The sequence below is a fragment of the Solanum pennellii genome, chromosome 10, assembly GCF_001406875.1.
Source record: "Solanum pennellii chromosome 10, SPENNV200".
In the NCBI taxonomy this organism is placed as follows: domain Eukaryota; kingdom Viridiplantae; phylum Streptophyta; class Magnoliopsida; order Solanales; family Solanaceae; genus Solanum; species Solanum pennellii.
Window position 1 is genome coordinate 67,056,635 of NC_028646.1, and position 15,528 is coordinate 67,072,162.

A 15,528-nucleotide genomic window follows, 5' to 3' on the forward strand; every position below is an offset into this window, starting at 1 on the left:
ATCACTGAAATAACTCAATTATACAACTGCAGATATAAAACTCTACATTTATACAAACTATAACTTATACAGACACTAACTCCACATAAACTACAAGCATCAATGATCTACACATATTCAAATCGCAATTCAACTAAAATTAATTTTAACAAATCTAAATCACTTTATACAAATTAAATTATACAATAATTAACTTTATACAATTAATCACTGAAATAGTTCAGTTATAAAGTTGCGGATATAAAAGTCTATATTTATACGAAGACTAACTTATACAGTTACTAACTACACATAAACTACAAATATCAAAGAATTATACATGTTCAAATCACAATTTAACTAAAATTAATTTGTACAATTTTACAAATTAAAATCACTTTATACCAAATAAATCCATAGGAAAAATTGAAAATACATTCAACCAAAACTTTGATTATCAATTTCGATTAAACAATTTATACAATTGAAGCAGTTTCTTCGACCTAAATATCAATCGATTTAACCAAATCTCAAAGCATCAAACAGAATAGAGATGAAAATACATTGTATTTTGTACCTATTGTATAATCAACCAAGAAATAGATTAATTTGTTCTTGAATTGTAGTCGCGACACGACGATCTCAGAAGAAAAGCGAGTTGCCGACGGCGATTATGGATCGAAGGTACTTAATTCTGTTGCAGAAGGAAGATATAACGGGTATGAAAGGTATTTTATACCCTCCGATATTAAGCGATTACAGTTATAACTACTTGCTACGATTTGTAATTATGAAAGTTTAGCTAAATTGAATAATAACTTTAATAATAGTGGCTATTTCTGAAAGTTTCCCTAATTGAAAAGACTGTGTGAAACTTACATTTAAATCACCATGAATAAGGTAAGTGAAAAGCCAATTGAAAGTAATAAATCTTTTGAAAGTAATAGTATTGTTAAGCATCCAAGTGAATAATGACTTTTTTCAGGTTCTTTTTGAAGTAATAGTATTGTTAAGCATCCAAGTAAGAAACTATGTTTCATCTTTAAGTACTTAAATCATTTCATCTTCATAGACATTTCAAAAGACATGGAAGATAGGAACACCATTTAAGTTAAGAAACTGAAGACTCCTACATCCCCTGCCCTTCAATTTACTTTTGATTGTGTTTGATAAGTTGTGTCTCTTAACGACATGAAAATTTATAGTTGATCTATAATAGGTTGATCCTCATATTTCTTTATATGTTAAAAATACCATTAATTTGTTTGTAGTATAATTTCTTTTCTAGAGATTGACATTGAAGATTAATTTGTTCTATTTTGAAACAGTAAGGTTTCAAACTTCTCACACTATTTCTTTATTGTTTTCTTCTAACACTGTTTCCCTCCCGCACCCCCCACCCCTTAATTGTAGAACATGCCTCTTTTTAGATTAGTTTATGATTCAATTCGCAGTGCTTTTGGAATTCAAGGTAAACATATTGATCCGAGGATTTTTATAATGCAACTTCAATCATGATATTCACTGGTGTTTTTTTCCCTTTTCTCTATTAATTCTTATTTGCTCATTTTCCCCTTTTCACTATATTTTTTCTTAGTTTGTTTTTCATTTTTGAAAAGATGAAATTTCCACAATAAATATGATACAGGTAACAATAAAATAGATTTTATCTTTGAAAATCACACATGGTTTTTTTTGTAGCTATAACTTTTTATGCAATATTTTTGTTCTCTTATTTTCACATATAGGCTTTTAGATTTTATAATTCATCATTTCTCTTATAAGTCTCTTTCCTTCTCCTATTTAATTTTTGGGAATTCTTTATTTCCGTGTTAATTATTCATGAAGATGAAGATTTTAGTTAGAGAACACATTTTAATCTTCATATGTCTTAGATATTTTATTCCAAACCTTTATTATTTTCTCTTGAGTTTGAATTTGTAGTTTTTTCCCTTCAATTTATACATACTCATCACCAACGTGGTTATAATTTATTAGTGGTTCGTCTTTTTTCCTTATTTTATTAATTTATTTCTGTTTATTAAAAATTAAATTTGAAATAAAAAAGGGACTAATTATTTTTACTATTATTTTATATGAATACAAAAAAATATACTCATAGGTAGACCCGTGGACTTATCACAAATAATTGCATTCTTATCGTATTAACGTTAAACTTCGATGTTTACGTGCTTTATAGAATAATAAGTCATTTGTTTGATACACATTTTAGGATCTTTTTGTTGTAATACGTCGAATATGTAGATTTATATTTTTGATAAATTTATCTTGTGCCGCCTTTGTTACTTCATTAAAGACATTATATACATTTATATTATTTTTCAATCAGGAATTCATCGACATATTCATACCCTTAGAGACTATATTCTCTTAATTAGTTTCACATATTTCTTGTTTGATACCAAATGAACAATTCTATTTTATGATTTTTTAATGAATAAAAGAAATAGGAAACTTAATATTGTTAATTTCAACATTTTCTATCTTATAACTCACTTTTAAATAAATAAACAAATTATAATAGTAGTAAGGGACAAATGTGCAACACATGTTATCAGAAACTAGTATTATTATAAGTGGGAAGCCCTTTAGCTTAAAGTTGAATTACCAATTTGTCCTTGAACATTATTATTATATAGAAAAAAAGCATAATATTTTAATTATCTAAAAATAAATTCACATTTCAATTACAATAATTAGGATAATTGAAAAAACACTGCGTGAAACTTACATATTAATCACCATGAATATGGTAAGTGAAAAGTCAATTGAAAGTAATAAATCCTTTTGAAGTAATAGAATAGTTAAGCATCCAAGTGAATAATGACTTTTTTCAGGTTCTTTTTTAAGTAATAGCATTGTTAAGCATCCAAGTAAGAAACTATATTTCATCTTTAAGTACTTGAAACATTTCATCTTCATACACATTTCAAAAGGCATGGAAGATAGAAACACCATTTAAGTTAAGAAACTGAAGACTCCTTCATCCACTGCCCTTCAATTTACTTTTGTTTGTGTTTTATAAATTGTCTCTTAAGGACATGAAAACTTGTAGTTGATCTATAATAGGTTGATCCTCATATTTCTTTATATGTTTAAAATGCCATTAATTTGTTTGTAGTATAAAAATAAATTTTCTTTACTAGAGATTTTGGGATTTTACTTGGCATTGAAGATTAATTTGTTCTTTTTTGAAACAGGAACGTTTCAAACTTCTAACACTATTTCTTCATTGTTTTCTTCTAACACTGTTTTCCCCCCTTTTATCATAGAACATGGCTCTTTTTAGATTAATTTATGATCCAATTTGCAGTGTTCTTGGAATTCAAGGTAAATAGATTGATCCGAGGATTTATATAATGCAGTTTCAATCAGGATATTCACTGGTATTTTTCTCTTTTCTCTATTAATCTTTATTTGTTCATTTCCCTCTTTTTTCTTTATTTTTCCTTAGCTTGTTTTTCATTTTTGGAAAGGTGATATTTCAACAATAAATATGATACATGTAACAATAAAATAGATTTTATCTTTAAAAAACACACATGATATTTTTCGTAGCTATAATTTTTTTTATGCAATATTCTTGTTCTCTTATTTTCACATATAGGTTTTTAGATTTTATAATTCATCATTTCTCTTATAAGTCTCTTTCCTTCTCCTATTTAATTTTTGGTGGATCCTTTATTTTCATGTTAATTATTCATGAAGATGAAGATTTTAGTTAGAGAACACATTTTAATCTTCCTATGTCCTAGCTATTTTATTCCAAACCATTATTATTTTCTCTTGAGTTTGAATTTGTAGTTTTTTTCCTTCAAATTATACATACTCATCATAAACATGTTTATAATGTTATTATTGGTTCGTCTTTTTTACTTATTTTATTAATTTATTTTCTGTTTATTAAAAATTAAATTTAAAATAAAAAAGACACTATTATTTTTACTATTATTTTATATGAATACAATAAAATATACTTATACGTAGACTCGTGGACATATCACAAGTAACTGCATTTTCAAGGCAATCTTATCGTATTAACATTAAACTTTGATGTTTACGATCTTTATAGAAGAATAAGTCATTTGTTTGCTACATATTTTAGGATCTTTTTTGTAATATGTAGAATATGTAGATTTATGTTTCTAATAAATTTATCTCGTGCCTTTGTTATTTCATTAAAGACATTATATACATTTATTATTATTTTTCAATAAGAAATTCATCGACATATTCATATCCTTAGAGACTATATTCTCTTAATTAGTTTCACATATTTCTTGTTTGATACCAAATGCACCATTCTATTTTATGATTATTTTTAATGAAAACAAAAAAAATAGGAAACATAATATTGTTAATTTCAACATTTTCCATCTTATTACTCACTTTTAAATAAATAAATAAATTATAATAATAGTAAGGAACAAACGTGCAACGCACGTTATTAGAAACTAGTATTATTATAAGTGGCAAGATTTTAAGTTCAAAGTTAGATTACGAAAATTTCCTTCACCAATTTTTTAAATTAAAAAATATTTTATTAATTTTAAAATTAAATTAATAATGACAATTAAACTAGACCAAATACATGATTAGATGTTACAACTTATCATTTTCCATTTCTTAACAAATTTGATTGTTAAAATTTTTTAGCTTCTACCATTAAACACATTCATGCACAAACCTTTCATGTACTTAATTTCTCCCTTTATAAATTGGATAAAAAATATTAATCCACCACACTTTGTGTTTCATCATCTAATAGTTCTTCTGTAAGGAGTATCTTTTTATTGGTCATTATTTTTCTTATTGATTTGTGCCTTCGTTCATTTTTTATTTTCATAGTTGTTGGAGAAACACATAATCTAATAGTTCTTGTAATATTTTTTTATTGGTCACTATTTTTATTATTGGTTTGTGTCCTTCATTCATTTTATTATTTTTAATGATAGTTAAAGTATTTATGTCCCAAGAAATTTCAGCCTTTGGACTTAGTTCTAGCCTTACAAGTTGCTCATCATTGACCAAAAATATTATTGATATTTAAGTTCTAAACAGAAAGTAAACACTAAAAAAATTTATTCTATATGCACAAAAAAACATATAGGAGTACGTCAGACAATGTTGAGCAATGTTATATCTTCGGCCTAAATAAATTATAACAGTAACAGAGGTCAAACGTGCAAGGCACGTTTCTAGAACTAGTTAAATAAAAAAAAGAGATATTAGTTTAGAAACAAACTAAAGTAAGATAATTAAATTGTGACAAATGAAGTACTTCCACACACAAAAAAGAAGCAAATCAGGCACAGTAGTAGAAAGAGTATCAAATATGGTTCGATTTGGATCGGTTTTTATTTGAGAAAAGATCAAACTAAATCATCTATGTCAATTTATTTATAAATACAATTGATTTTAAAGTGTTTGTTAAACATCCCAAATGAAAATTTAACTAATATTAGTCAAAAGTTCACATGTAACTACTCTGAATTTTAGCAATATTTACATAAATGAGAACCGCTAAGTAGGTTTAGAAATAGAAAACAAACGAGGTTTGTAGTTGGATGATACTTCATTGAATGAAGTTAATGACTTTTGATCTAACAACTAACCCACATTAGTAATTTTTTTCTGAACTTTTGCTAGCTACAAACCTCTTCTAAACATTCCATAAGTCAAAATTTCATGTGAATGTGCTTAACTATGCGTTGGTTGTAAGTGTAACTAATAAAAAATGTTATCATTTTTGTACTATAAATACACCCTTTAGCATCTCAATCAAACATAGTCAACACATCAATTTTTCCTTTAACATTTTTGGCAAAAGAGCTCATTTGCCTTAGCATAGTGATTCCAATGGGGCTTCATGAGTCCCTTTTTGGCAGAGTCTCCTCTGTTTCTTTGTTATTATTTGCAGTGAGCTTCTGCTATGCTGATGATAAGACAGTTCAGGTTGTTGGATTTGGGGAATGCGCTGATTGCAAAGAGAGTAACATAGACACCATTCATGCTTTTTTAGGTACGTAATCATTAAAATCAAAAAACAATCTCATGCAAAAATGTAAAAGAAAAAATTTGCATACAATAGACCTAATGTGGTCTAGACATTTCTTGAACTCTGTGCATAGTGGAGCTTTGTGCACCTGACTGCTTTTACAGTACTGGTACCACTAGTTTGAGGGTTGTAAAACTCTGTATTCTTCGTTTGAAATCCTAAATCTTACTCTGACTATAACGATTCTTTCTTTCAGGGCTTGGTGTTACCATCACTTGCAGGAATGCAAATGGAGAGAAAAATACAAGAGGAGAGGGAAAACTAGACAAAGACGGAAAATTCGTGGTGTTACTTCCTAAAGAGATGGTGAAAGATGGGAAATTGAGAGAAGATTGTTTTGCAAAACTCCATAGTGCATCAGCTACACCATGTCCAACACACAATGGCATAGAAGCCTCAAAAATTGTATTCACTAATTCAGAAAACAATGATAAACAGACATTGAAACCACTTGAAAATCTAAAATTCTCAACAACCTTATGCACCTCTGCTTTCCTTTGGCCATTCTTCAAGTGTCCACCATTTCCAAAAATTCCACCTTTTCCCTTATTCAAAAATCCACTTATACCTCCAATTCCAATCCTCAAAAAACCACCTCTACCTCCAATTCCAACCTACACTAAGCCACCTCTACCTTTAATCCCACCAATGTTGAAAAAATCATTCCCTGAGATACCAATCTTTCAAAAACCATTGTTCCCACCTTCTCTTACTCAGCCATAGGAGGGCTTTAAAAAGAATAATACACAGACATATAGGCGGATTCAAGATTTGAAATTAGTTGGTGTGCCTTTTAATGTATGTGCGTGTTTTAAAATCGTTTAATAAAACTTCTATTTACATATATAGTTCGAGTTGAAAGTAACAAGTCCACATTTACTATTGCATATGTACTGAAATCAATGTCAAACTTTCTACTGTATGAAATAGTATAAGTGAAGGATGATGGTGCTTGAGAATGTCAAACCATGAAAGATAAAGGCAAATGGTTAAAAAAAGAGAAGGATTGACATAGTTAATGGAGTGGTGAATTAATAGAAATGTGTTACTTATCTAGTTGTCTGTTCATACAGATTATTAACATTCATAAGTAACCGGTATATGGGTTGTGGTGTTGTGGTGAAACTACTTCACCCATAATTAGAGGTTTTGGGTTCAAGTCTTGGGTATGTATAAAATCATATTGGAAACGTCATCCCACATGGCTGTTGTTCATCTTGTATTCCAAACATATTTAGAACAAAACTTTGAACATCTTTGTAATAAAACAAAGTTTAAGAACATTTTCACAACTAGAAAATTAAAACTAGTAGCGAAACTAAAATCAGAAACAAATTTTTTTAAAAAAATATATGAAATATTTTTCTTAAAGAAGAATTGTTTTTAATATGTGTCTAAAGAATCTTACTGATTCCAACAAACTTTGCAGAAACACGAAGTTACCAAGTTTAATGAACCAGTGAAGAACAAAAGAATAGAAGAACTGAAATTAATTCACAAATCTAAAGTTTGTAAAACACGTACCAGAATCTGGAAAATTTTTAATAGGAAAAAGATCAAGCCCACTGAATTCACAGTGTCCCCTTAAGGAAATTATTCCCCTCTAGTATCCGAGGTTTGATTTGGAATATGACCTCCCAGGGAAAAATGATCTCAATCACCAGAGTATAGATACCAAAAACTCCGGTGTCAGTGAACCACTCAACGGCAGTAAAGTACACTTAGAATACTAGATTTAGTAGTTGAAGAAGAAGTCCATGAATTCTTTATTAAAATGAGAGGAAATCCCTCAATTTATAGAAAACAAAGGAAGGTGCGAAAAGGTTCTTATTGTGCCTTACCGGAAAGGTCACAAACCTTTGGAAAAGTCACAATCTTTCAGAATGGTCATCACCCTTCATAAAAGTCACAACTTTTCATAAGAGTCACAACTTTTCATAAAAAAATTGCAACTTTTCATAAAAGTCACAACTTTTCATCAAAGTCGCAACATTTCATAAAAGTCACAACTCTTCATAAAAGTTGCAACTCTTCGTTTTCCATTCACACCTTTTTTAAAATCCAACAATCCCCCGCATGAATGGGGAAATGACTCGAAGACAAAGAAACGGACAAGTATGTGTACTTTACAAGCAAGAATTAATTGCATCTGGATAAGTAGGTTTCCCCTTGGACTTTCCGTAGTGAACATATGTCGGATATACTCGGTCAATCGGTAGATGCGATATCTTTGAACCGTCGAACTTTGGTGTATACCTAGACAACCATATGTCACACAATTAACCCTTTACCATTTATGGTTCTTACGGTTGTGTTCGTTTTAGCCATGAACACCTCCTGGTTTCATGAGTGTATAGAGAGATGGGCTTTTGACAATCATCTTCTTTGAAGCGACTTATACTTCACACTCACATAGGTGATTTCTAACCGTGTTATCGCGTAGATACACTATTTGGTCAACTCTGCCAAACTTAGCAAATCATTAAAACCATTAAGCTTTATTAACTCATTAATAAGCCTTAATGTTGTATCATTGTCCCTGAGCATTGTCTTCATCATGAGAATGGATTGAGTTTATTGACAATGCCGAACCGTCATTCACAACTTTATTTTTCTCCTTGAATCTAGCTCTTGGGATCTCCAGTCTGCTAGATAGAGTTACCGCCATGATGACTTGTCCTAAGCCGTAAATTCATTCCCTTAGATGATCTTTTAACTTTCTCTCTAGTTAGGCCTTTTTATAAGTGGATCCGACACATTATCCTTTGACTTTACATAGTCAATTCTGATAATTTCACTAAAGAGTAGTTTTCTAACAATATCATGTCTATGTCGTATATGACGAGACTTTCCGTTATACGTCATGCTCCATGCCCTACCTATTGCATCTTGACTGTGAAAGTGTATGCATACTAATGCCAATGGTTTGGGCCAAAATAGAATATCTATCAAGAAATTCCGGAGTCTTTTAACTTATTCACCGACCTTATCTAGAGCACCTAGCTCAAAGATCATTGTAGAGCTAGCGATACATGTCTCTTTTGAAATATTTCTAAGAGACTGCTCCTCTACCAATAGTAAATACATATCCACTCGTGAATTTTACTTCATTCTTCCGATGATTCAATTTGCATCACTATATCTTTCAATATTGTTGGATATTGTTATAATGCAAGACATAGTTTTAAGTATTATTTTAAATACTCCAAAACTCTATTTATTGTCATCTAATAAATTTATTTCGGATCACTTGTGAACGGACTCATTTTAAAATAACAAATGTTATATCTGATCGCACACACTATATGATATACATCATGCTTCCCAAAAATCTAGCACAATCCAATCGTGAGTCACTTTTGTTTTCACTCTTTTGAAATGCAAAGCTCACATTTATTGGACACTTGACAATATTGACATCCAAATATTTGAACTAGTTAAGTACCTTTTCAATACAATGAGGCCTGAAAATGCTAAACATTATGGAGTTCTACGAATTCTTATACCTAAGATCGCATTAGCAACTCCAATAATTTCCATTCCACTTGCTTTATAGCGCATACGTTTAGTAGCATTTATGTCATTAGTGTCTCTATTGATGATCAACATATCACCAATATACAAACAAACAATGACCTTATGATTTTAATGTGAACACATTTATCACTTCCATCATTCTTCAATCCATTTGCCGACATGGTTTGATTGAATTATGTCATTGTTTTGGTGCTTCCATAATGTGACTTAACAAGTTCACATACTTTCTTTTATTTACCAGATACCACAAAACCCTCGGGTTGTTCCATGTAAATTTCTTTCTCCAATTCTACATTTAAGAAAGTTCTTTTCACATTCATTTGATGAATTTGGAGGTCATATACCACAGTAATAATTTTTGCATCCGAATGGATGTAATTCTAATTACTAACGAGTATATATATCGACAAGATCAAAATCTTATTTTTTTTCTAAAGTCTTTGACACAAAGTCTTGCTTTATATTTTTCAACAGTTCCATCAACTGTTATTTTTCCTTCTAAAGATTCATTTTGAACCCAAAGGTTTATTTTCTTGAAGAAGATCAATTAACTTTCAATATTGTTTATTGACACCATCTTTCCAAAGGATGAGTCTACAGAAGACACAGAAAATGTTACAAAATCATATTCGAAGGAAGTAAATGTCCTTTAACATTTTACTAAGCCTCTGAATCTCTTTATTAAGTACATTATCCTTTTCATTTCCTAGGCCTTTTAGACCCTTTTCTAGACTACTCAAGTCTAATTTTACAGTCCACAGTCATATTAATTCTTTTAGGAATAGGATCTTGGACTTTGACTAGATACCCTTCTCTAGACTACTCAAGTCTAATTTTACAGTCCACAGTCATAGGTCCTATTTTAATTCTTTTAGGAATAGGATCTTGGACTTTGACTAGATACCCTTCTCTAGACTACTCAAGTCTAATTTTACAGTCCACAGTCATAGGTCCTATTTTCATTCTTTTAGGAATAGGATCTTGGACTTTGACTAGATACCCTTCTCTAGACTACTCAAGTCTAATTTTACAGTCCACAGTCATAGGTCCTATTTTCATTCTTTTAGGAATAGGATCTTGGACTTTGACTAGATACCCTTCTCTAGACTACTCAAGTCTAATTTTACAGTCCACAGTCATAGGTCCTATTTTCATTCTTTTAGGAATAGGATCTTGGACTTTGACTAGATACCCTTCTCTAGACTACTCAAGTCTAATTTTACAGTCCACAGTCATAGGTCCTATTTTCATTCTTTTAGGAATAGGATCTTGGACTTTGACTAGATACCCTTCTCTAGACTACTCAAGTCTAATTTTACAGTCCACAGTCATAGGTCCTATTTTCATTCTTTTAGGAATAGGATCTTGGACTTTGACTAGATACCCTTCTCTAGACTACTCAAGTCTAATTTTACAGTCCACAGTCATAGGTCCTATTTTCATTCTTTTAGGAATAGGATCTTGGACTTTGACTAGATACCCTTCTCTAGACTACTCAAGTCTAATTTTACAGTCCACAGTCATAGGTCCTATTTTCATTCTTTTAGGAATAGGATCTTGGACTTTGACTAGATACCCTTCTCTAGACTACTCAAGTCTAATTTTACAGTCCACAGTCATAGGTCCTATTTTCATTCTTTTAGGAATAGGATCTTGGACTTTGACTAGATACCCTTCTCTAGACTACTCAAGTCTAATTTTACAGTCCACAGTCATAGGTCCTATTTTCATTCTTTTAGGAATAGGATCTTGGACTTTGACTAGATACCCTTCTCTAGACTACTCAAGTCTAATTTTACAGTCCACAGTCATAGGTCCTATTTTCATTCTTTTAGGAATAGGATCTTGGACTTTGACTAGATACCCTTCTCTAGACTACTCAAGTCTAATTTTACAGTCCACAGTCATAGGTCCTATTTTCATTCTTTTAGGAATAGGATCTTGGACTTTGACTAGATACCCTTCTCTAGACTACTCAAGTCTAATTTTACAGTCCACAGTCATAGGTCCTATTTTCATTCTTTTAGGAATAGGATCTTGGACTTTGACTAGATACCCTTCTCTAGACTACTCAAGTCTAATTTTACAGTCCACAGTCATAGGTCCTATTTTCATTCTTTTAGGAATAGGATCTTGGACTTTGACTAGATACCCTTCTCTAGACTACTCAAGTCTAATTTTACAGTCCACAGTCATAGGTCCTATTTTCATTCTTTTAGGAATAGGATCTTGGACTTTGACTAGATACCCTTCTCTAGACTACTCAAGTCTAATTTTACAGTCCACAGTCATAGGTCCTATTTTCATTCTTTTAGGAATAGGATCTTGGACTTTGACTAGATACCCTTCTCTAGACTACTCAAGTCTAATTTTACAGTCCACAGTCATAGGTCCTATTTTCATTCTTTTAGGAATAGGATCTTGGACTTTGACTAGATACCCTTCTCTAGACTACTCAAGTCTAATTTTACAGTCCACAGTCATAGGTCCTATTTTCATTCTTTTAGGAATAGGATCTTGGACTTTGACTAGATACCCTTCTCTAGACTACTCAAGTCTAATTTTACAGTCCACAGTCATAGGTCCTATTTTCATTCTTTTAGGAATAGGATCTTGGACTTTGACTAGATACCCTTCTCTAGACTACTCAAGTCTAATTTTACAGTCCACAGTCATAGGTCCTATTTTCATTCTTTTAGGAATAGGATCTTGGACTTTGACTAGATACCCTTCTCTAGACTACTCAAGTCTAATTTTACAGTCCACAGTCATAGGTCCTATTTTCATTCTTTTAGGAATAGGATCTTGGACTTTGACTAGATAACCCCACACTTTGAAATATTTCAAGTTGGATTTCCTTTCTTTCCATTTCTCATATGGAAAAGATTGTATTCTGATCAAACATGATCAAACAAAATCGCTTTCTTTCTAAAAGGATAAAACTTTTTGATGATCCCTTTTGCAGTAAGGATAGTTCAAGTTTTGTGTAAACCCGAACTTATAAATAATGCATCCATCATTTCTTTCAACGTTCGGTTTTTCATTAGATTAAGGTGAATATGGCAGTAGTTTGATATTTCACTTTCCAAACATATTTTTGCACAATGAGATTTATACTCTCCATTCTTATCACTTCTTATATATTTTTTCACACTGATTTTCAACTTCGATATTACATTGTCTAGACATTTCTATTGCTTCATGCTTACCATTTAGCAAATAGACATAGTCATTTCTAATGCAATTCTCAATAAAAGTAATAGATACTTTTTCCCACCATGAGATGGTGTTAACTTCATATCATAATTGTCAGTGTAAATCAATTCTAAGGGATTAGAATTCCTTTCAACAGATTTATAAGAATGCTCAACATACTTAGAATCCACAAAAACTTGACATTTTTATTTATTGCACACAAAGTTAGGCAAAACTTCTAAGTTGATCAGTTTTTCTTACAAGGTTTTGTAATTGACATGCCCCAAGTGTTAATGTCACAAACATTGACTCAAGCAAGTAAGAAAAAATAAAAACATTGAGTTTGAAAAGCTCTTCGCGAGGTAGCTTTTTCCTCACTAATATTTTGTTCCTATTTCTTACAATTTTGTGTGATACAAACATTGTTTAGATTGTCAAATATCCTTTTCAGAAGGACATTTCCATAACTTTCAATGTGATTGTTATAGAACTACCTATGAACAAAGTTTCATCGGGTTCAATAAAGACAATATAGTCCAACTGTTATTTTTACAAAAACATAACAAATGACTATTCACCAATATTCATGTCTATGCAAATACTTTTATTATAATAGACATATCTTTTCATGAAAAATCACAACATTTTAAGTGATTTTTTTTTTATAAAAGAACACAATTATTTTGAACAAGTATATATATAATTTGGATGTTTCATACTAGTCACACTATATACTAGTAATAGAGAAACTCAACAACCACAATACCAAATATATTACAAGAATTTTGTGGGTATAACATAATACAAAAATATCATTAAATTTCATATCATTTGCTCCAAAGTTAAATTAGACACCAAGTCTAATCATAAGCAAATAACCCCCACATTTCAAATGTGATCTCAAAAATATTTTTCAAGTATTTGAAAGTAGTTTTTCTATAAATTTTAATGTTGGAAACATTATTCTACGAAAGAATTATAGTGCTGCAATTCTCTTTGGCAATGTTTACACAATGTCAAAGTTCTTTCCATAGATATATAAAATCACAAATTCTAATCACTGGTATTTTTCCTCTATCATAAATAGACATACCACTTAGTATTTTAAATACCAACAATAAGGACAAAAAAAATTGTACAATTTATTTCTATAATACATTGAAGTTTATAGAAAATCAAAAGTACAACATTGACTTATTATGTGAAGTTTTCATATTCTTCAAACCAATTGCATAGTCCAATTTATCCAGAGTATAAAACCACAAAAGTTATTAGTCTACAAAAATCAGACACACTAACATTTCTCACGGAGTACAAAACTACAAAAAAAAAATTTCTCCTCCAAACAGAATAACACATATTCATTATCACATAGAAATGTTTTTCTTATCAAATAGTCTTCCAACTATAACATTGTGACATACTATTTTATCAAACAAAAATATGCATCTCTCATTTTTGCAAACTAAAGAATTTTAAAAGAAACAATATTTGCGAAGTAAAATTCATTCCACAACATATGGACACATGATAAAAAAAAATAAAAAAAATCAAAGATGATAACTCTTAGAAACTATTTCCTCCTTTGATAATTTAATAAGAAGGTTACTTGATAATCTTTAAACAGAATACAATAAAAATTTTCTGTTTACATTCTCACTTCGACGTTGCTAAACAAAGCAACGAATCATGGAGAAGTAATGCATTTATCTTCTACTTCCATGATCAGATTCTCTCAATCAGTAGAATACAAAAATACTAACAGTAAATAATTTCCTTAAGATTGTTGTTCATCTTGTATTCCAAACATACTTAGAACAAAACTTTGAACATCTTTGTAATAAAACAAAGTTTAAGAACATTTTCACAACTAGAAAATTAAAACTAGTAGCGAAACTAGAATCAGAAATAGATTTAAAAAAAAAATATATGAAATATTTTTCTTAAAGAAAAATTGTTGTTAATATGCATCTAAAGAATCTTACTGATTCCAACAAACTTTGCAGAAACACGAAGTTACCAAGTTTAATGAACCAGTGAAGAACAAAAGAATAGAAGAACTGAAATTAATTCACAAATCTAAAGTTTGTAAAACACGTACCAGAATCTGGAAAATTTTTAATAGGAAAAAGATCAAGTCCACTGAATTCACAGTGTCCCCTTAAGGAAATTATTCCCCTCTAGTATCCGAGGTTTGATTTGGAATATGACCTCCCAGGGAAAAATGATCTCAATCACCAGAGTATAGATACCAAAAACTCCGGTGTCAGCGAACCACTCAACGGCAGTAAAGTACACTTAGAATACTAGATTTAGTAGTTGAAGAAGAAGTCCATGAATTCTTTATTAAAATGAGAGGAAATCCCTCAATTTATAGAAAACAAAGGATGGTGCGAAAAGGTTCTTATTGTGCCTTACCGGAAAGGTCACAAACCTTTGGAAAAGTCACAATCTTTCAGAATGGTCATCACCCTTCATAAAAGTCACAACTTTTCATAAGAGTCACAACTTTTCATAAAAAAATTGCAACTTTTCATAAAAGTCACAACTTTTCATCAAAGTCGCAACATTTCATAAAAGTCACAACTCTTCATAAAAGTTGCAACTCTTCGTTTTCCATTCACACCTTTTTTAAAATCCAACAATCCCCCGCATGAATGGGGAAATGACTCGAAGACAAAGAAACGGACAAGTATGTGTACTTTACAAGCAAGAATTAATTGCATCTGGATAAGTAG

General features: G+C 30.4%; 1 protein-coding gene across 1 annotated transcript; it reads left to right on the forward strand.

Moving 5' to 3' along the window:
• Window positions 1-5,804: 5,804 nt before the first annotated feature.
• On the forward strand, window positions 5,805-6,904 carry LOC107001841 (proline-rich protein 4-like). Its single transcript, XM_015199800.2, has 2 exons — window positions 5,805-6,022; window positions 6,255-6,904. Exons 1-2 carry the CDS (start codon window positions 5,860-5,862, stop codon window positions 6,779-6,781), a joined length of 690 nt encoding a protein of 229 aa, XP_015055286.1. The 5' UTR covers window positions 5,805-5,859; the 3' UTR covers window positions 6,782-6,904.
• The last annotated feature ends 8,624 nt before the right edge of the window (window positions 6,905-15,528 follow it).

Bases quoted from the DNA above. Each gene is read 5' to 3' on its own strand.
- LOC107001841 (XM_015199800.2), top strand. From the start codon at position 5,860: ATGGGGCTTCATGAGTCCCTTTTTGGCAGAGTCTCCTCTGTTTCTTTG. The intron at 6,023-6,254 runs GTACGTAATCAT...TCTTTCTTTCAG, and splicing joins CACCATTCATGCTTTTTTAG to GGCTTGGTGTTACCATCACT.